This window comes from Nematostella vectensis, chromosome 10 (genome assembly GCF_932526225.1).
Source record: "Nematostella vectensis chromosome 10, jaNemVect1.1, whole genome shotgun sequence".
Taxonomy (NCBI): domain Eukaryota; kingdom Metazoa; phylum Cnidaria; class Anthozoa; order Actiniaria; family Edwardsiidae; genus Nematostella; species Nematostella vectensis.
The window spans coordinates 15381115-15405582 of NC_064043.1; the positions used below are offsets into that span (position 1 = coordinate 15381115).

The 24468-nt window shown below is 44.0% G+C and overlaps 1 protein-coding gene and 1 pseudogene across 2 annotated transcripts in view; one reads left to right on the forward strand and one right to left on the reverse strand.

The window, feature by feature from the left end:
- The window catches only part of LOC5508685, a 29280-nt gene extending 27544 nt beyond the window's left edge, over positions 1–1736 (forward strand). The window contains exons 7-8 of one of the 2 annotated variants that reach the window (XM_032377464.2): positions 314–635; positions 789–1736. In XM_032377464.2, the coding sequence (XP_032233355.1) occupies positions 314–635; positions 789–1395 (929 nt within the window). In that variant the 3' untranslated portion in view covers positions 1396–1736. Of the gene's footprint in view, positions 1–313 lie in introns of both variants that reach the window. The other variant, XM_001629215.3, reaches the window with a different exon arrangement.
- On the reverse strand, positions 1731–23504 carry LOC5508684 (annotated as a pseudogene).
- Positions 23505–24468: the final 964 nt, after the last annotated feature.

Consider the following 24468-nt stretch of genomic DNA (forward strand, 5'->3'; position numbering starts at 1 on the left):
TCTCCCGTCCTCTTCTCATCATTTCTCCCCGTCCTCTTCTCATCATTTCGCCCCGTCCCCTCCTCATAATTTCTCGCGCATTCAAATGAATCAATAGGGAACTTTTTTATCCTAAAATAACCGGGTGAACGCCTCTACTGAGTGAACGACGTCAGTGAGTAGGCTACCAGTCACCTACCTCGGAATCATCTCTCGTCTGGCAGGGTCATTTATCACTATTTTATTGACATCTTGTATCTCTTGCACTCGGAATCATCTCTCGTCTGGCAGGGTCATTTATCACTTTTTTTTTGACATCTTGTATCTCTTGCAGAAGAGGAAATTGCAGACTTGCAGTACAGGCTCTCGCTTCTCAAGTCTAGTGACGTCACCATCGATGCGATCACCACCAAGTACCGGCAAATTCAGTTCGTGCGAAGACAGAAGCTCTTACCGGAACCAGTCCCCTACTACTCCCAGCCGAGTGAACGATCGGGACATGCGCACGACGTGGTCTTCGCATCTGACGGTCACCACCAGTCAGCAGCAATCCCCGATAACGAGCATGCGCATGAGAGGGGGTGTGACGTAGCACTGAGCTACTCAGTCGAGGATTCGCCAGCTGCGGCGACAATGAAGCAGCTCCTCATCGAAAGGTACCCGGATTTAAAAATAAGCGAACCGCTGACTGGAAGTTCCACATCTCGGCTCGCAGCTCTGGACGAAGCTCGAGTGATTGTTGTTCTGCTTTCAACATGCTTTCTGACCTCCAAAGAGCTTGTCCATGAACTGAACATCGCTCTCTACAGACACCGCTGCAGCAAGGAACAGCTACTGTACATCGTCCATCTCTCTGCGCTACCGCCAACACCTACGTACGTCCACCTGATTCCATGTGAATTCGCCGCCGCAGATTATTACTGGAAGGTACAGGCCTCGCCCAATCAGCAGTGCGTCGGCGAAGGCAGGCGCTTCGCGGTGGACGAGGGCGTTGCTAGCTGTTTGATTGACGCTTCTGACGTCATAGCTTCTCGTCTGGCTGGAGAGGTCAGTGGCTATCAAGGCGATTACTGTCAGGTCTTGCTGAATGGACTTGAGGTGTTGCATACGTGGGACGAGTTATGCGGGAGGATGAGGGAACTGCAGGGAATGCAGAGGTTACAGCGAGCGTTTGGCTTGGAATTGACCGTGGAAATGCCACTAGAGGAACGTAGAAAGGTTGTGGAGAAAGATTTTAAAACAAAAATGGCGACAGATGCAAAAACTGAGAAAGCACCCGAAAGCCCCCGCGAGCTGGTCGATAAAGAGAAACCTGTTATTATACGCACGAGAACTGTGTCATTCTCGCCTGAGGTTGAGGTGGCCGATGACGCGTATCATAGCAGCCACCGTAGCGCCGCCTGTTCTCTTTTTTAAACTCTCATCATCCGGCCAGAACCCCACGTGATAAGTCCGCAGCCCCAAAGCCTGCATCTAGCGAACCTCCCCGAAAACCCTCTGAAAGCGCACCCAAAAAATACTCCACCCCATCAACAGACACCCCACAGCAGCTTAAACCTCGCATATAGCAGGACGCCCACCCCCCCCCCCACCCCCCCAAAATTCATCCCACAGCGAACTAAACCTCGCGTAAAGCCAACCCTACTTCTCATACCCCTCCTAAAAAAGAACGGTACCGCCAGGTCGAGGTAGTAAACATGCTATGCTAGCTCATGGTAGAATTGTTGCAATAAAAAAAAAAGGATGTATAATTAGAATATTATCACACTTTATTGAGGTGGTTTGGTCCTACTGAAGCTTCTACTGGTCGTTCTTTCAATTCACTGAAAGGGAAAAAGGGGCATTATTGAGAGGGGCGGAAGAGTTATTGTTAACGTTAAAACATTTTACACAGGACCTGGTTAGTAAGGGGGCGCTTATTTGAAACTGGGCTTGGTAAAAACGAGCATTAGCGAAAATTAACTGTTGCTTTTATTTTGCTGTTAAAATAACAGGTTTTATCACATTACGTGAGTCTATTAAAGCATAATGATGAACTGTGCAGTGCTTGCGAATGTTTGCAAGTAGAGCGAAGGAATTCTTCTTGTTTAGCTTTGACCAAAATAACGAAATTGATAGCAACACTGTTAACACTGCTCTTATGGGTCTACTTGAGGCGATAAAGGCTCAGAGCTATTTGCATGGTAAGCAGGTAGGTAGACCTGCCATCGGTGAGACGACCTTCGCGAGCTTATCACGCGCTTGTTGGTACTAGCACAGGTAAGACAACCTTCTTCACGTGCTTATCGCGTGTTTCGTGGTGTTAGCACAAGTAACACGTTCTTCTACACGAGCTCTTCACGTGCTTGTTGTTACATAACGCTTGTCTCTTCCATATTCGGCACAACGCGCTTTTGTCCACACAAGGCACTGTATTATTATTATTGTAAGTACACTACCGAATATCACCACCATCACTAGTGTTAGGATAGACAATCTGGCTTGTGTCTGATATTGACCGAATATCACCACCATTACTAGTGTTAGGATAGACAATCTGGCTTGTGTCTGATATTGACCGTATATCACCACCATCACTAGTGTTAGGATAGACAATTTGGCTTGTGTCTGATATTGACCGTATATCACAACCATCACTAGTGTTAGGATAGACAATCTGGCTTGTGTCTGATATTGACCGAATATCACCACCATTACTAGTGTTAGGATAGACAATCTGGCTTGTGTCTGATATTGACCGTATATCACCATCATCACTAGTGTTAGGATAGACAATCTGGCTTGTGTCTGATATTGACCGTATATCACCACCATCACTAGTGTTAGGATAGACAATCTGGCTTGTGTCTGATATTGACCGTATATCACCACCATCACTAGTGTTAGGATAGACAATCTGGCTTGTGTCTGATATTGACCGAATATCACCACCATCACTAGTGTTAGGATAGACAATCTGGCTTGTGTCTGATATTGACCGAATATTACCACCATCACTAGTGTTAGGATAGACAATCTGGCTTGTGTCTGATATTGACCGAATATCACCATCATCACTAGTGTTACGATAGACAATCTGGCTTGTGTCTGATGTTGACCGTATATCACCACCATCACTAGTGTTAGGATAGACAATCTGGCTTGTGTCTGATATTGACCGTATATCACCACCATCACTAATGTTAGGATAGACAATCTGGCTTGTGTCTGATATTGACCGAATATCACCACCACACTAGTGTTAGGATAGACAATCTGGCTTGTGTCTGATATTGACCGTATATCACCACCATCACTAGTGTTAGGATAGACAATCTGGCTTGTGTCTGATATTGACCGTATATCACCACCATCACTAGTGTTAGGATAGACAATCTGGCTTGTGTCTGATATTGACCGTATATCACCACCACACTAGTGTTAGGATAGACAATCTGGCTTGTGTCTGATATTGAACGAATATCACCACCATCACTAGTGTTAGGATAGACAATCTGGCTTGTGTCTGATATTGACCGAATATCACCACCATCACTAGTGTTAGGATAGACAATCTGGCTTGTGTCTGATATTGACCGTATATCACCACGATCACTAGTGTTAGGATAGACAATCTGGCTTGTGTCTGATATTGACCGAATATCACCACCATCACTAGTGTTAGGATAGACAATCTGGCTTGTGTCTGATATTGACCGTATATCACCACCATCACTAGTGTTAGGATAGACAATCTGGCTTGTGTCTGATATTGACCGTATATCACCACCACACTAGTGTTAGGATAGACAATCTGGCTTGTGTCTGATATTGACCGAATATCACCACCATCACTAGTGTTAGGATAGACAATCTGGCTTGTGTCTGATATTGACCGTATATCACCACGATCACTAGTGTTAGGATAGACAATCTGGCTTGTGTCTGATATTGACCGAATATCACCACCATCACTAGTGTTAGGATAGACAATCTGGCTTGTGTCTGATATTGACCGAATATTACCACCATCACTAGTGTTAGGATAGACAATCTGGCTTGTGTCTGATATTGACCGAATATCACCATCATCACTAGTGTTACGATAGACAATCTGGCTTGTGTCTGATGTTGACCGTATATCACCACCATCACTAGTGTTAGGATAGACAATCTGGCTTGTGTCTGATATTGACCGTATATCACCACCATCACTAATGTTAGGATAGACAATCTGGCTTGTGTCTGATATTGACCGAATATCACCACCACACTAGTGTTAGGATAGACAATCTGGCTTGTGTCTGATATTGACCGTATATCACCACCATCACTAGTGTTAGGATAGACAATCTGGCTTGTGTCTGATATTGACCGTATATCACCACCATCACTAGTGTTAGGATAGACAATCTGGCTTGTGTCTGATATTGACCGTATATCACCACCACACTAGTGTTAGGATAGACAATCTGGCTTGTGTCTGATATTGAACGAATATCACCACCATCACTAGTGTTAGGATAGACAATCTGGCTTGTGTCTGATATTGACCGAATATCACCACCATCACTAGTGTTAGGATAGACAATCTGGCTTGTGTCTGATATTGACCGTATATCACCACGATCACTAGTGTTAGGATAGACAATCTGGCTTGTGTCTGATATTGACCGAATATCACCACCATCACTAGTGTTAGGATAGACAATCTGGCTTGTGTCTGATATTGACCGTATATCACCACCATCACTAGTGTTAGGATAGACAATCTGGCTTGTGTCTGATATTGACCGTATATCACCACCACACTAGTGTTAGGATAGACAATCTGGCTTGTGTCTGATATTGACCGAATATCACCACCATCACTAGTGTTAGGATAGACAATCTGGCTTGTGTCTGATATTGACCGTATATCACCACGATCACTAGTGTTAGGATAGACAATCTGGCTTGTGTCTGATATTGACCGAATATCACCACCATCACTAGTGTTAGGATAGACAATCTGGCTTGTGTCTGATATTGACCGAATATCACCACCATCACTAATGTTAGGATAGACAATCTGGCTTGTGCCTGATATTGACCGTATATCACCACCATTACTAGTGTTAGGATAGACAATCTGGCTTGTGTCTGATATTGACCGAATATCACCACCATTACTAGTGTTAGGATAGACAATCTGGCTTGTGTCTGATATTGACCGAATATCACCAGCATCACTAGTGTTACGATAGACAATCTGGCTTGTGTCTGATATTGACCGTATATCACCACCATTACTAGTGTTAGGATAGACAATCTGGCTTGTGTCTGATATTGACCGTATATCACCACCACACTAGTGTTAGGATAGACAATCTGGCTTGTGTCTGATATTGACCGTATATCACCACCACACTAGTGTTAGGATAGACAATCTGGCTTGTGTCTGATATTGACCGAATATCACCAGCATCACTAGTGTTACGATAGACAATCTGGCTTGTGTCTGATATTGACCGTATATCACCACCATCACTAGTGTTAGGATAGACAATCTGGCTTGTGTCTGATATTGACCGAATATCACCACCATCACTAGTGTTAGGATAGACAATCTGGCTTGTGTCTGATATTGACCGAATATTACCACCATCACTAGTGTTAGGATAGACAATCTGGCTTGTGTCTGATATTGACCGAATATCACCATCATCACTAGTGTTACGATAGACAATCTGGCTTGTGTCTGATGTTGACCGTATATCACCACCATCACTAGTGTTAGGATAGACAATCTGGCTTGTGTCTGATATTGACCGTATATCACCACCATCACTAATGTTAGGATAGACAATCTGGCTTGTGTCTGATATTGACCGAATATCACCACCACACTAGTGTTAGGATAGACAATCTGGCTTGTGTCTGATATTGACCGTATATCACCACCATCACTAGTGTTAGGATAGACAATCTGGCTTGTGTCTGATATTGACCGTATATCACCACCATCACTAGTGTTAGGATAGACAATCTGGCTTGTGTCTGATATTGACCGTATATCACCACCACACTAGTGTTAGGATAGACAATCTGGCTTGTGTCTGATATTGAACGAATATCACCACCATCACTAGTGTTAGGATAGACAATCTGGCTTGTGTCTGATATTGACCGAATATCACCACCATCACTAGTGTTAGGATAGACAATCTGGCTTGTGTCTGATATTGACCGTATATCACCACGATCACTAGTGTTAGGATAGACAATCTGGCTTGTGTCTGATATTGACCGAATATCACCACCATCACTAGTGTTAGGATAGACAATCTGGCTTGTGTCTGATATTGACCGTATATCACCACCATCACTAGTGTTAGGATAGACAATCTGGCTTGTGTCTGATATTGACCGTATATCACCACCACACTAGTGTTAGGATAGACAATCTGGCTTGTGTCTGATATTGACCGAATATCACCACCATCACTAGTGTTAGGATAGACAATCTGGCTTGTGTCTGATATTGACCGTATATCACCACCATCACTAGTGTTAGGATAGACAATCTGGCTTGTGTCTGATATTGACCGAATATCACCACCATCACTAGTGTTAGGATAGACAATCTGGCTTGTGTCTGATATTGACCGAATATTACCACCATCACTAGTGTTAGGATAGACAATCTGGCTTGTGTCTGATATTGACCGAATATCACCATCATCACTAGTGTTACGATAGACAATCTGGCTTGTGTCTGATGTTGACCGTATATCACCACCATCACTAGTGTTAGGATAGACAATCTGGCTTGTGTCTGATATTGACCGTATATCACCACCATCACTAATGTTAGGATAGACAATCTGGCTTGTGTCTGATATTGACCGAATATCACCACCACACTAGTGTTAGGATAGACAATCTGGCTTGTGTCTGATATTGACCGTATATCACCACCATCACTAGTGTTAGGATAGACAATCTGGCTTGTGTCTGATATTGACCGTATATCACCACCATCACTAGTGTTAGGATAGACAATCTGGCTTGTGTCTGATATTGACCGTATATCACCACCACACTAGTGTTAGGATAGACAATCTGGCTTGTGTCTGATATTGAACGAATATCACCACCATCACTAGTGTTAGGATAGACAATCTGGCTTGTGTCTGATATTGACCGAATATCACCACCATCACTAGTGTTAGGATAGACAATCTGGCTTGTGTCTGATATTGACCGTATATCACCACGATCACTAGTGTTAGGATAGACAATCTGGCTTGTGTCTGATATTGACCGAATATCACCACCATCACTAGTGTTAGGATAGACAATCTGGCTTGTGTCTGATATTGACCGTATATCACCACCATCACTAGTGTTAGGATAGACAATCTGGCTTGTGTCTGATATTGACCGTATATCACCACCACACTAGTGTTAGGATAGACAATCTGGCTTGTGTCTGATATTGACCGAATATCACCACCATCACTAGTGTTAGGATAGACAATCTGGCTTGTGTCTGATATTGACCGTATATCACCACGATCACTAGTGTTAGGATAGACAATCTGGCTTGTGTCTGATATTGACCGAATATCACCACCATCACTAGTGTTAGGATAGACAATCTGGCTTGTGTCTGATATTGACCGAATATCACCACCATCACTAATGTTAGGATAGACAATCTGGCTTGTGTCTGATATTGACCGTATATCACCACCATCACTAGTGTTAGGATAGACAATCTGGCTTGTGTCTGATATTGACCGTATATCACCACCACACTAGTGTTAGGATAGACAATCTGGCTTGTGTCTGATATTGACCGTATATCACCACCATCACTAGTGTTAGGATAGACAATCTGGCTTGTGTCTGATATTGACCGTATATCACCACCATCACTAGTGTTAGGATAGACAATCTGGCTTGTGTCTGATGTTGACCGTATATCACCACCATCACTAGTGTTAGGATAGACAATCTGGCTTGTGTCTGATATTGACCGAATATCACCACCATCACTAGTGTTAGGATAGACAATCTGGCTTGTGTCTGATATTGACCGTATATCACCACCATCACTAGTGTTAGGATAGACAATTTGGCTTGTGTCTGATATTGACCGTATATCACAACCATCACTAGTGTTAGGATAGACAATCTGGCTTGTGTCTGATATTGACCGTATATCACCACCATCACTAGTGTTAGGATAGACAATCTGGCTTGTGTCTGATATTGACCGTATATCACCACCATCACTAGTGTTAGGATAGACAATCTGGCTTGTGTCTGATATTGACCGAATATCACCACCATCACTAGTGTTAGGATAGATAATCTGGCTTGTGTCTGATATTGACCGAATATCACCATCATCACTAGTGTTAGGATAGACAATCTGGCTTGTGTCTGATATTGACCGTATATCACCACCATCACTAGTGTTACGATAGATAATCTGGCTTGTGTCTGATATTGACCGAATATCACCACCATCACTAGTGTTAGGATAGACAATCTGGCTTGTGTCTGATATTGACCGAATATCACCACGATCACTAGTGTTAGGATAGACAATCTGGCTTGTGTCTGATGTTGACCGTATATCACCACCATCACTAGTGTTAGGATAGACAATCTGGCTTGTGTCTGATATTGACCGTATATCACCACCATCACTAGTGTTACGATAGATAATCTGGCTTGTGTCTGATGTTGACCGTATATCACCACCATCACTAGTGTTAGGATAGACAATCTGGCTTGTGTCTGATATTGACCGAATATCACCACCATCACTAGTGTTAGGAAAGACAATCTGGCTTGTGTCTGATATTGACCGAATATCACCACCATCACTAGTGTTAGGATAGACAATCTGGCTTGTGTCTGATATTGACCGAATATCACCACCATCACTAGTGTTAGGATAGACAATCTGGCTTGTGTCTCATATTGACCGAATATCACCACCATCACTAGTGTTAGGATAGACAATCTGGCTTGTGTCTCATATTGACCGAATATCACCACCATCACTAGTGTTAGGATAGACAATCTGGCTTGTGTCTGATATTGACCGTATATCACCACCATCACTAGTGTTAGGATAGACAATCTGGCTTGTGTCTGATATTGACCGTATATCACCACCATCACTAGTGTTACGATAGATAATCTGGCTTGTGTCTGATGTTGACCGTATATCACCACCATCACTAGTGTTAGGATAGACAATCTGGCTTGTGTCTGATATTGACCGAATATCACCATCATCACTAGTGTTAGGATAGACAATCTGGCTTGTGTCTGATATTGACCGTATATCACCACCATTACTAGTGTTAGGATAGACAATCTGGCTTGTGTCTGATATTGACCGAATATCACCACGATCACTAGTGTTAGGATAGACAATCTGGCTTGTGTCTGATATTGACCGAATATTACCACCATTACTAGTGTTAGGATAGACAATCTGGCTTGTGTCTGATATTGACCGAATATCACCACCATCACTAGTGTTAGGATAGACAATCTGGCTTGTGTCTGATATTGACCGAATATCACCACCATCACTAGTGTTAGGATAGACAATCTGGCTTGTGTCTGATATTGACCGAATATCACCACCATCACTAGTGTTAGGATAGACAATCTGGCTTGTGCCTGATATTGACCGTATATCACCACCATTACTAGTGTTAGGATAGACAATCTGGCTTGTGTCTGATATTGACCGAATATCACCACCATCACTAGTGTTAGGATAGACAATCTGGCTTGTGCCTGATATTGACCGTATATCACCACCATTACTAGTGTTAGGATAGACAATCTGGCTTGTGTCTGATATTGACCGAATATCACCACCATTACTAGTGTTAGGATAGACAATCTGGCTTGTGTCTGATATTGACCGAATATCACCAGCATCACTAGTGTTACGATAGACAATCTGGCTTGTGTCTGATATTGACCGTATATCACCACCATTACTAGTGTTAGGATAGACAATCTGGCTTGTGTCTGATATTGACCGAATATTACCACCATTACTAGTGTTAGGATAGACAATCTGGCTTGTGTCTGATATTGACCGAATATCACCACCATCACTAGTGTTAGGATAGACAATGTGGCTTGTGTCTGATATTGACCGAATATCACCACCATCACTAGTGTTAGGATAGACAATCTGGCTTGTGTCTGATATTGACCGAATATCACCACCATCACTAGTGTTAGGATAGACAATCTGGCTTGTGCCTGATATTGACCGTATATCACCACCATTACTAGTGTTAGGATAGACAATCTGGCTTGTGTCTGATATTGACCGAATATCACCACCATCACTAGTGTTAGGATAGACAATCTGGCTTGTGCCTGATATTGACCGTATATCACCACCATTACTAGTGTTAGGATAGACAATCTGGCTTGTGTCTGATATTGACCGAATATCACCACCATTACTAGTGTTAGGATAGACAATCTGGCTTGTGTCTGATATTGACCGAATATCACCAGCATCACTAGTGTTACGATAGACAATCTGGCTTGTGTCTGATATTGACCGTATATCACCACCATTACTAGTGTTAGGATAGACAATCTGGCTTGTGTCTGATATTGACCGTATATCACCACCACACTAGTGTTAGGATAGACAATCTGGCTTGTGTCTGATATTGACCGTATATCACCACCACACTAGTGTTAGGATAGACAATCTGGCTTGTGTCTGATATTGACCGAATATCACCAGCATCACTAGTGTTACGATAGACAATCTGGCTTGTGTCTGATATTGACCGTATATCACCACCATTACTAGTGTTAGGATAGACAATCTGGCTTGTGTCTGATATTGACCGAATATCACCACGATCACTAGTGTTAGGATAGACAATCTGGCTTGTGTCTGATGTTGACCGTATATCACCACCATCACTAGTGTTAGGATAGACAATCTGGCTTGTGTCTGATATTGACCGTATATCACCACCATCACTAGTGTTAGGATAGACAATCTGGCTTGTGTCTGATATTGACCGAATATCACCACCATCACTAGTGTTAGGATAGACAATCTGGCTTGTGTCTGATATTGACCGTATATCACAACCATCACTAGTGTTAGGATAGATAATCTGGCTTGTGTCTGATATTGACCGAATATCACCACCATCACTAGTGTTAGGATAGACAATCTGGCTTGTGTCTGATGTTGACCGTATATCACAACCATCACTAGTGTTAGGATAGACAATCTGGCTTGTGTCTGATATTGACCGAATATCACCACCATCACTAGTGTTAGGATAGACAATCTGGCTTGTGTCTGATGTTGACCGTATATCACAACCATCACTAGTGTTAGGATAGACAATCTGGCTTGTGTCTGATATTGACCGTATATCACAACCATCACTAGTGTTAGGATAGACAATCTGGCTTGTGTCTGATATTGACCGAATATCACCACCATCACTAGTGTTAGGATAGACAATCTGGCTTGTGTCTGATATTGACCGAATATCACCACCATCACTAGTGTTAGGATAGACAATCTGGCTTGTGTCTGATATTGACCGAATATCACCACCATCACTAGTGTTAGGATAGACAATCTGGCTTGTGTCTGATATTGACCGAATATCACCACCATTACTAGTGTTAGGATAGACAATCTGGCTTGTGTCTGATATTGACCGAATATCACCACCATCACTAGTGTTAGGATAGACAATCTGGCTTGTGTCTGATATTGACCGAATATCACCACCATCACTAGTGTTAGGATAGACAATCTGGCTTGTGTCTGATATTGACCGTATATCACCACGATCACTAGTGTTAGGATAGACAATCTGGCTTGTGTCTGATATTGACCGAATATCACCACCATCACTAGTGTTAGGATAGACAATCTGGCTTGTGTCTGATATTGACCGAATATCACCACCATCACTAGTGTTAGGATAGACAATCTGGCTTGTGTCTGATATTGACCGAATATCACCACCATCACTAGTGTTAGGATAGACAATCTGGCTTGTGTCTGATATTGACCGTATATCACCACCATCACTAGTGTTAGGATAGACAATCTGGCTTGTGTCTGATATTGACCGAATATCACCACCATCACTAGTGTTAGGATAGACAATCTGGCTTGTGCCTGATATTGACCGTATATCACCACCATTACTAGTGTTAGGATAGACAATCTGGCTTGTGTCTGATATTGACCGTATATCACCACCATTACTAGTGTTAGGATAGACAATCTGGCTTGTGTCTGATATTGACCGAATATCACCACGATCACTAGTGTTAGGATAGACAATCTGGCTTGTGTCTGATATTGACCGAATATTACCACCATTACTAGTGTTAGGATAGACAATCTGGCTTGTGTCTGATATTGACCGTATATCACCACCATTACTAGTGTTAGGATAGACAATCTGGCTTGTGTCTGATATTGACCGAATATCACCACCATCACTAGTGTTAGGATAGACAATCTGGCTTGTGTCTGATATTGACCGTATATCACCACCATCACTAGTGTTAGGATAGATAATCTGGCTTGTGTCTGATATTGACCGTATATCACCACCACACTAGTGTTAGGATAGACAATCTGGCTTGTGTCTGATATTGACATTCTGCATATTATAAACACAACCTAAAACAGGACCTGAGCATGGATTGTGCTCAAAGCACCTTTATCTACCCCTTCCTACACTACACACAGCATGTTACATACGTCACAAGTCTATACTGTGGATTAGGGCGACACCTACATACAATATGTATACGTCACAAGTCTATACTGTGGATTAGGGCGACACCTACATACAGCATGCATACGTCACAAGTCTATACTGTGGATTAGGGCGACACCTACATACAACATGTATACGTCACAAGTCTATACTGTGGATTAGGGCGACACCTACATACAGCATGCATACGTCACAAGTCTATACTGTGGATTAGGGCGACACCTACATACAATATGTATACGTCACAAGTCTATACTGTGGATTAGGGCGACACCTACATACAGCATGCATACGTCACAAGTCTATACTGTGGATTAGGGCGACACCTACATACAACATGTATACGTCACAAGTCTATACTGTGGATTAGGGCGACACCTACATACAGCATGCATACGTCACAAGTCTATACTGTCACCACCACCATCATCACCAACGCCACCACCACCATTATCACTCTCTCCACCACCATCATCACCACCACCACCACCATCACCACCACCACCACCACCATCACCACCACAATCACCCCCACCATAACCACCACCACCACCATCATCACCACCACAATCACCACCACCATCATCACCACCACAACTGCAATAATCGCCTTTAGGGTCTTAAAGATGCGACAACGGCTACGGCTAGAACGACGTGACCGAGATAACCCTTTAGCGCTTGGCGATTATTTCCAAAACATTTTAAATGAAATTGCTAGACTTTATACTCAGAAAAAACCATATTAGACTATTTCTACAATAGCGAACAGAGAAAGGTGTACTACTGGTTATCGCCAGACCTTAAAACTTGGAGTTTGGCGGAGAACGGTTGGAAATCAGACAGAGCGCAATTCCACGTGCTGCTGTTCGACCCTCAAATTAATCATTGATTCTCCTGTTGCCGTGCGCGTTGCCGTACTCGTATCTTTAAGTCCCTGGGAGTGGTTGGGGGGGGGGAGGGAAATGTTAATAGTACCTGCGATAGAAGGCCGGTGTTTTGGTGTGGTTACACATCTCCCAGGCCGTGGCCAGCATGTCACTCTTTGCGCATGTCACATTACGATTTTGACTTCTTCCCCCACAGGTCCTGCTGCACTCTCCCCATCCCCCCACGTACCACCTGTAGGGGGAGGGGCAGGGCTGGCTGTTGCAGTCTCTCCAGGCATCGGGGGGCTCGTCTGTAACATATTATGGTATATGAGACAAAGGCATTAGAACTCATATTTGAACGTGCATTTTTAAACAATCTCAGGCGATCTTTACGTGCTCACGTGTAGGCCACGTGATCAGTCACATAAGACGCACATGTGTAATACCTCACGCGATCAGCCGTGTAAAGACCTACTTGTAAGTCACGTGATCAGTCACTCAAGTATATTAAGGCCTGGGTAGATTGCTTTTAGCATCGAATATAACTTTTTGCCATAAACTTTGTTAACATCGCCTTAAATTCGTTCTTTTCGGCAAGATGATTAAAGTCGACGGCCTTAACATTTTCGTAATGTTTTCTTGCTGGTGATGACGTCACATAATAGATCACGTGACAAAATAGTTTTTTGCCTTTCCGCCAGTGGGGAAATCAACTTGGACAAAGGTGTTTACTAATTTAGTGTTGACTTTATGTGTGTCATATGATAGCGTGTTAGCATCCAAAATTTTCTCTGCCGTTAACAAGATATTAATTATTTTGTTAAGTTACGTGACCTGCTGCGAATTAAAATGTTGATTTGTGACCAAAAGCTAAACTTTTCTTGCCGGTTAAGACATCAGTGTGCAGATGTGTTTCAAAGGAACATAAAAACATGCAATGTTTTCATTTTCATAGCGTATCTACCAGCGGAGAATTTTTTGAAATATTGATTTGCAAAAGTCGCGTGATTGGCTGGATGACGTCATCACTCAAAATAAAATATTACCAAACAGCTTACATTGCCGAGTTTGATATTTTGACCAAAAATGGTGCATTTAAGGCAATGTTAACTCACTTTAAGGCAACTTTCAAAATTTCAACTGTTTTAGCTTAGGATCCAAGCCTTAATACACTTGAGCAGGCAAGACCCACTAGCAAGTAACGAAATCAGTCATGCAAGTCCATCTAGCGAGTCACGTGATCAGTGTCATGCAAGACACACTAGCAAGTCACGTAATCGGTCATGTAAGACCCACCTGTGCAGTTCCCATAGCCCACGTGCTTGGATCGATTTTGACCTGCGCAGTAAGTCTCACGGTGCTTCTGTCCTCCCCCACACGTCACAGAGCACTCTCCCCATTCCTTCACATGCCATTTGTACTCGGATGTTTTTTGCCCGCTTGCCATTGGGGATCTTGTAACCTCGAAGCTCTATAGACGACCATTGCAAACAAAATAAAGAAATTATCCACTCTATTGACGTACTCAATCCACTCTATTTGACTAGAGCTGATAGAGCTAATCCTCATATTTATCGTTTCAACCGCATATATTTAGAATAATCATCCGTGGAAGATCCTGGACAAAGCTCAGATATTTGCAAGCGATTCACGAACCTCTTTTACATATAAAACTACGCTCGACGTCACAAATATCCGTGCCCCATCCCCTCTCGTCCAGTATTTAAGGAGCAGTCCATTCCAAAGCGAGGCTCTCCAGTCCGCCACGAGTGGAAATGCAGCCGAGTGCCATCTGACCACAGGAAGGAGCCATTCACGTGACTGTACCTGGCGCCTGCGCAGTAAAACTACGTGTCAATCATTTACATGATACGTTTCAATCATTTACAAGAGCACGTGTCAATCATTTGTATGAAAACGTGTCAATCATTTACATGACACTTGTCAATCATTTACGCGAGCACGTGTCAATCATTTACAAGACGCGTGTCAAACATTTTCAAGAGCACGTGTCAATCATTCACGCGAGCACGTGTCAATCATTTTCGTAAGCACGTGTTAATCATTTACATGAGTACTTGTCAATTATTTACATGAGCACGTGTCAATCATTTACGTGAGCACGTGTTAATAATATGGTACATGCGCAGTATCGGCATTGTCAGTGCAAAACGTCTGTATATTCTAAACAGAAATTGGTATTGCCAATTATATAGTAATAGTCTTTGTTTTTTTAAGAATCACGCTTTAATTAGGCCAGAGAACACGCAAAGGGTAGACATAAATAAAAATCCTACATGTTTCTTCTCAAAATGTTATCTTTTACTTATTTTTTGTACAATGTCTACTGTAATATCAATAAGGACAGATATAGGGCTCGGGCTACCTGTGGTGTATTTGCGTGTTGGCTAAATCTGAAAAAAGCCGTAGCGCTCACATATTTTTAATACCTTACCTAGCCAGAAAAACAGGTTCTTTTCCTTGATGTGTTTCCTGATAACTTCCATTTCATTTGCGTCGCGTACGGTGAGCAGACCGGCGCCTTGTTCCCTGCAGAGCGTCATCGCGTCTCGCCAATACATCTTTTCGTGATAAAGACCATAGCACACCTTGTGCGCCTCGAACCAGCCTTGAGGACAGCGGTCTGGTTCATAAAGGCATGCGCGCAACATTTAAGCAGGGAATGATCGCTGAAGTTTTGACGAGGAATAACATTGGCGTTTTTATGAAAACATGAAGAGCTACCTTAATGCGAGTTTTAAATCGCATTAACGCACGCAGGTGTTCACAAAGTTTACCGCTGACCACTACTTACTGCATTCTCGCCCATAGCAGCTGCGTTTATTCTGCGGTTTTGTCTTCGTTTTGCTGCAATACTTCGGTGCAAGAGGCTTCCCATCCTGCTTTGCGCAGAATACTCGTCGCTTCTGTTGACCAGCGCCACATCGCACAGAGCATTCGCCCCAGGCCCTCGTGTGCCACATGTATGGGAAGTCTATAAACCAAAAGATGCGTTACATTCAGTACAGCCTTCACAAGGGACTATAAAGAATACGTTATTTGTATCGTGTCCGATAAAGTTGATAAGGCGAAATCTCTTCAGCAACCCACTTCAACAAGTCCACTTGATCACTAACCAAGGCAGTCGTACAGTTTGTTGGCCGCATCCACATCCGTATCGGACAGTCCCTCCCTCTGACCAATCTTGTCCTGGTAGTCTTTGTTTTTTGTGATGATAGTCGTCAAAATGCGCGAGTTGTCCTCAGATATTTTGCCAAAGAAGTTTTTTCCGTAGTGCATGATACTGGTGTACTCATACTCGGTGAGGTGGTTAACAACGCCATGACTCGCCTTGGCAAACTGCCTCGACATAACTAGTAAACAAATGCACTATGATCATGTTTTCCTGTTACAATCCACATGCGCTTTGTATTTTGCCTGGGTCTTGGACCTGGCACGATGTTGTCTGTAAGGTCGTACCTGGCACGATTCTGTCTGTTAGGTCATACCTGGCACGATTTTGCCTGTAAGGTCATACCTGGCACGATGTTGTCTGTTAGGTCATACCTGGCACCATGTTGTCTATATGGTCTTACCTGGCACGATGTTGTCTGTAAGGTTATACCTGGCACGATGTTATCTGTAAGGTCGTACCTGGCACGATTTTGTCTGTAAGGTCGTACCTGGCACGATGTTGTCTGTTAGGTCATACCTGGCACGATTTTGCCTGTAAGGTCATACCTGGCACGATGTTGTCCCAGTTGATGCGTACGAATCAGTCGCGGTCCGGGCGGGAGTGCGTGTGCCAAAAGCCAATGCTGTGTCCAAGCTCGTGGATGACGCTCCCTGCTGGACAGTGATTCCCGAGACGCACCTACTACTTATCGTTTACGACCGATATGACCGATCGACGAAGCGCACCTAAGACATAAGGACGTACAGGAGGCATAAAAACATAAGATCGTAAGCATATATGGTCGATCGACGAAGCACGCCTGGGACATAAGGACCTTAAGGACGAATAAGGGCATACAATCAAAAGTATATATGCCCGATCGATGACGCAGATGTAAGGGTATTTACTCATAGGGGCCAAGACATAAGACTTCTTTTCCAGTCAGGGTTAGGGGCAAGGCTTGGAATGCCGGTGGGGGGGGGGGGGGGGGGGGTAAATAGGGTAGGTGGGGAGGGGGGGTTTAAATAGGAAAGGTAGGGGGGTTCTAATAGGGAAGAAATCACACCTCCTGCTCTGTGGGTTCTTTTCTCTGTAGAATTGTACCCAGTCTCAGTGGCCTGCACGCGGTACAAATAGTACACAGGTATGCTGTTGCCGGTGTTTTATCGCTGCCAGTAGTTTTTGCGCAAGCTGATTGTTCTCTGTGGAGGATAAATTACGCACCTATGGACCTTGTTTCTGTTACCTAATTGCGCTCTCACTTGACGCGCGTAATAAGAATGAGAGTAGAGGGAAATGATTTCATGGATTATCATAGGCTCAGGAGGCTGGGCATACGCTTAACAACGACCATCTGTTACATTTTAGAGCCTCGGTTCTTCTGGGTCCACCATTATCACAAATAGCAGGTGAATCCGTTTTTTCGCTATTCGCGCTTATACTGGTTTGGCTGGGCTTTAATCGAAGCAGTAATTAAAAGACATTTAAAAAAGTTTTACTGTTTTGCTTACTCAGTTTTGGCGGTATGTAATATGGAACTAAGCGATCAGGCCATATGAACTTTGCTTTGTCCCAGACCCTTGCCTCTGCGACGTCTGGCCTTTTGTCGTGCAGAGGCCTGGACATAGCTTCTTGGACCTTAGTCAGGATGATGTCACCCTCGTCATCGTCATCATCTGTCAGAGGACCTGTCAATCAAAAGTCGAAGGTAAATCACCACCTACAAGTGTTTTAAGTAACGGTATTTCGAAAAAAGCAGTATATATTTGCACTTGAATTTTAAATATTAGACAGTTTATCAGGAGGTTTTACACCAAACATCTAGCCTCGTCTTCATGTAAGCAGTGTTAGATTATCGTATTCTTGAGGGCCGTAGCAATGGGTGGGGCACTGGGGGCATGTCCCCCCCTCTCATCTGATTTGTTTTTTAGAAAGAAAATGACCGGTGACTGCCCCCCCCCCCCCCCCCCCCCCCCCGCCCCCCGTGGCCTGCTACGGCTATGTTCTTCTTCTCTTTTGGTATCCCTTGTGAACGAGTATGATTGCCGCCAGTATTTATTTATGCACCCGCATGTTATGCGTGCCGTTGCCGTTTGCGGTGAGGCCGTTTCTCTTCGTGCCTACGGCGCCGCTCCCGTTCAAATGTTTGTATCCCTTCCAATACTGCAGATCTCCATAGTGATCGGTTGCAGAAGATAGCCTCATAGGAGAACAGGTAATACCACAATACAAATCAAGACTAGATTATCATATGGTTACTAAGGCTTAGGATTTCGTATTAAGGGTATATATGAATAGTCAATGAAACCCGTGATTTTTTGCACCAACTTCAAACTGTAAGTGCGAGTCTTGTGTTGCGTAGGAGAGTGTAGTATTTATGTATGTTAAGAACCTTGAACATTACGTGTTGGGCTGCCTGTGTTATGTTTATTGTTGTACAGCGGTTTTACTCCATAGAATCTCTAGGGGCAGCCATCTTGCTTAGTTTTCGGTTTAGTTTTACAAGCTGTAGATTTATGTTGATTAAAGCCTCAGTTTAGAGGCATACCTTCTACTACAATTTAATCAACATATTTTCTGAAGTCCCATGGATAAAGTACTGCGTCCTGAACGCCTAGAAACCGATCCAAATAGCAGCACGGCCCAGAAGGAATGGCTCCATTGGAAAAGGACCTTGGAGAATTTCGTACAAGTTCTACCTCAGACGGGCCTGGACAAGTTGACCGTTTTAACTAACTTTGTTTCTCCAACACTCTTCCAACACATCGAAGATTGTACGGAATACGATGCAGCAATTGAGGCGCTACAAGCCCTTTATGTTAGACCACGGAATGAGATCTTCGCTCGCCATCTACTTGCAACGAGACGCCAGCAACCATCGGAAAGCTTAGATGAGTACTTGCAAGCTCTGAAAACACTGAGTAAGGACTGTGATTTTAAGAGTGTAACCGCAGCGCAGTACAGCGAAGAGAGCATACGGGATGCGTTTATTACAGGTCTGCAATCCAACACAATCAGGCAACGATTGTTGGAGAACAAAACACTTGATCTAAAGACTATGTTTGACCAGGCTCGAGCTCTGGAGTCAGCTATGAGGAGTTCAGAATCATATGGAGCACCACAGATACCTACAAATGCAGCACTACCTTGTAACAGCACCTCATTGTCAGCAGAACAGCCTGACGAGTCTACTGTAGCTACAATGAAACCCGATAAAGCTACTTGCTTTTTCTGTGGAAACAAGAAACACCCTCGACCGAAGTGTCCTGCCCTGGAGGCTATTTGCAACAAGTGTCAAAAGAAAGGCCATTTTGCTAAAGTTTGTAAAGGAAAGGCGGTTCCAAAAGAAAGAGTTTCGGCAGCAACTTGGTCCCCGATACTCGCCACATTGACAGCTAACCCACCAAAATCCCTCTCTAAATCATGTGGTGTCGTCAATATCCAAGGATTGCAAGTCAAGGCCCTGTTTGACAGTGGGAGTAGTGAAAGCTATATCCATCCCAGTCTAGTAGAGCAAGCAAGTCTGACAGTCCAGCCCTCATCTAGTACCGTATCCATGGCAACCTCCTCGACAGGCGCCATCAAGGTTAGTGGTACTTGCACAGTTGATCTTACCTACCAAGGACGGAGATATGAAGGCCTCAAGTTTTCTGTACTCCCTGGGCTATGTGCAGACCTCATATTAGGAGTAGACTTTCAGTCAAAGCACGAAAGTGTCATCTTCCAGTACAAGGGCTCCGAACCGCCCCTCTCCGTCTGTAGCTTCAGCACTCTGAATGTAGACCCGCCTGAGCCATTTGCAAACCTGACAGCAGACTGTCATCCTATTGCCACAAAGTCACGCCGCTACAGCCAAGAAGATTCCACGTTCATTGATGAAGAAGTTAAGAGGCTGCTTAATGAAGGAATCATTGAGCCCAGTCGCTCTCCATGGCGAGCACAAGTTGTAGTAACCAAGGATGAGAATCACAAGAAGAGGCTAGTAATTGATTACTCACAGACCATCAACAGGTTTACCCTCCTCGACGCATTCCCATTACCACGAATAACCGACTTGGTTAACCAGATCGCCCAGTACAAAGTCTTCAGCACTATAGATCTACGCAGTGCTTATCATCAGATCCCTCTCAAAGATGAGGATAAACCGTACACAGCATTCGAAGCTAGAGGTAACCTGTATCAGTTTAGCCGACTCCCATTCGGCGTCACCAACGGGGTGGCCTGCTTCCAGAGAGAGATGACTAAGTTTGTGGAAGAGAACAATCTCAAGGCGGTCTTCCCTTATCTCGACAACATCACAATCTGTGGGAAAGACCAAGAAGAGCATGATTCCAACCTTCAGAGTTTCCTTGAAGCTGCTAAGCGCAAGAACATCTGCTATAACAACGACAAGAGCCTCTTCTCCATCAGGCGTCTTCCTATCCTTGGATATGTGGTTGAGGAAGGGAATATCAGTCCAGACCCAGAACGTCTACGCCCTTTGCGAGAGCTACCCGTCCCAAGTGACTCAAAGTCTCTGAACAGATGCCTCGGATTGTTTTCCTACTACTCACAATGGATACCCGCATACTCGGATCGAATCAAGCCAATAACCTCCTGCAAGGTTTTTCCATTACCCGAGCCCGCTGTCGCGGCCTTTGAGAGTATCAAGAAGACGGTGGAGGAAGCTTTTGTTAGTGCAATCGATGAAAGCATTCCATTTGAAGTTGAGACGGATGCTTCAGAGGTGGCATTAGCTGCCACTCTCAGCCAAAATGGGAGGCCAGTTGCATTCTTCTCAAGAGCCTTACAGGGCAGCGAGCTCAAGCACGCCTCAGTTGAGAAAGAGGCACAAGCGATTGTAGAAGCTGTCCGACACTGGAGGCACTTCCTAACAGGGAGGCACTTCACTCTTAAAACAGACCAGAAATCAGTATCTTACATGTTTGACCAGCGCCACAAAGGGAAGATCAAGAATGATAAGATCATGCGGTGGAAGATCGAACTCTCCTGCTATAGTTTCGATATCATTTACCGTCCTGGTAAAGAGAACATTCCACCCGACACTCTGTCCAGAGCTACTTGCGCCACGTTGAGTGAAGATCCCCTCTACCAGCTCCACGAGTCACTCTGTCATCCAGGGGTCACCCGACTCAACCACTTCGTACGCACCAAGAACCTCCCTTATTCCCTTGAGGAGATCAAGAGCATGACAAGTAAGTGTCCAGTTTGTTGTGAATGCAAACCACAGTTTCATCAACCTCCCAAAGTTCCTCTCATTAAGGCTACTAAACCTCCTCTTTCGAGAGGATAAACATTTATTTCAAGGGCCCCTTGCCAAGTAACAATGGCAACAAGTTCTTCCTCAATGTGGTTGATGAATATTCAAGATTCCCTTTTGTCTTCCCTTGTCCTGATGTGTCTACGCCAACAGTGATCAAGTGTCTTACCTCCTTGTTTACGATGTTCGGTATGCCAGCCTATGTACATTCGGACAGGGGCTCCTCCTTGATCAGCCAGGAACTGCGAGACTTCCTGAATGAAAAAGGGGTAGCCACAAGCAGGACAACTGCTTACAATCCCGAAGGCAATGGGCAAGTGGAGAGGTATAATGGAGTGGTATGGAAGGCAATTTCAGCATCCCTGAAGTCTAAGAATCTGCCAGTAAAGCGCTGGCAAGAAGTCCTCCCTGATGTTCTACACTCCATTCGTTCTCTGTTGTGCACGGCTACCAATGAGACACCCCATGAGCGATTCTTCGGTTTTCCCAGGCGATCCTCTTCCGGATCTTCCATCCCAACATGGATGAGTGAGCCTGGACCGGTCCTACTCAAGCGTCACGTCCGTGCAAGCAAGACAGATCCGTTAGTTGATGAGGTGGAATTGCTTCAGGCGAATCCTCACTACGCCCATGTGCGCTATCCAGACGGCCGAGAAACAACAGTCTCTACCAAGCATCTTGCCCCCAAAGGTGAAGTACCAACAATGTACCCACTCCCTCAAGTTAAGCCTACTGTTCCAGGTGAGCATCACCCTGCTACTGGTAGTTCCCCACCTTCCTCGGAGATAGAAGTGGAGATAGGTGTGGGCGAAGAAGTGCCACAGGTCAGTACAGGTCTTGATGGGCAGCCTCCCTTGCGACGTTCGGAGAGGACCCGACGTCCAGTGGACAGACTTAACCTCTAACCGAGGGGTGAATGTAGTATTTATGTTACGTTAAGAACCTTGAACATTGAATGCCCCCGTGCTCAGACTTAACCTCTAACAGAGGGGTGAATGTAGTATTTATGTATGTTAAGAACCTTGAACATTACGTGTTGGGCTGCCTGTGTTATGTTTATTGTTGTACAGCGGTTTTACTCCATAGAATCTCTAGGGGCAGCCATCTTGCTTAGTTTTCGGTTTAGTTTTACAAGCTGTAGATTTATGTTGATTAAAGCCTCAGTTTAGAGGCATACCTTCTACTACAGAGAGATAAAATGAAAATGAAGCCCTAACTTTAAGCTCGTACACATCCATCGCGTCATGCCCGCCTTCCCCACTGATGCACTCCTGGGACCGACCATGGCGCTTATACCAGGACATGACGTCACGCCCAGACAGACACTCGCCGCCATCGCGAACAGCGAACCCCGCGAAACCAAACCGCCGAGCAACGCGGGCGCACATCAGCACCGGGTTTAGTCTGCAATAGGAAACTTAAAGATGGACCTGCGGTGTAAAATACCCATGATGTGCGGGGACGCGCAGGGGCTGCACCTGCGGTAAAAAGGGCCGTGCCGGCCAGATGGCGACTCACTGTGTCATAAACACTTACACCTTGACCTAAAAAATGCGCACGATTTCTGCGCAGTTGAGAGATTGAAATAAACATTTGCTGAACGAAGACTTGCTCTTACTTTCTGGCTTGTATTTTTGTTCTCTTATTTTTAGCCGAAAACCTTTTAAAGTGGATTCATCTTATGACAAAATACTCTGGTAAACAACAACATCAGCTCTTGTGTCAATAAAATTGTGAAGGATATAGATCGCAAAGTTGAATTTTAGAGTCGTTCGTTTGGTTTTGCCGTGGATAAATCATTTTGAAAGATCACTAAACCTTTTTGGAGTCTGTCATAGTCCACCGCATCAAGGAACTATCGAAAGAAACTGTCTTCGCATAGCGATGAAGAAAAGGTTGTTGATAAGCTAAAGAAAAAGGACTTTCCTAAAACATACGGGAAAGAAAATGACGCTTTATTGATCTCTCCAAGGCCTGTGCACTCGATATCTAGCTTGAATGGGAATAAAAAGGAGATCAAAAAGTCATCATACTTGATGATGAATTTATTCCTTGTTTTGTGACATTTTGTTGCTCTATTTGTGGTTTCGGTTGATTCAAAATTTGTAAATAATTCGCTCAAAAGCTCGGCATATTCTTGTTCCCCTCTTATAATTTATAGCATATTGAGGAAGTCCTTTTTCGTAATTTTGATAGAAAACCGCTGCTGAAAGTACCGTATTTTACCAGAAAAACCTCGTACGAAAGTGATATTTTTTTCGACAGATAAAATGACTCTGTTTTACCAGCTTCTTATTTATTTTACCGGCCATTTTCCTATTTAACAATTAGACTACGAGTTCGAGTTTTCTGTGAGTCAATAGATAGTCAACGAGGAGCGTA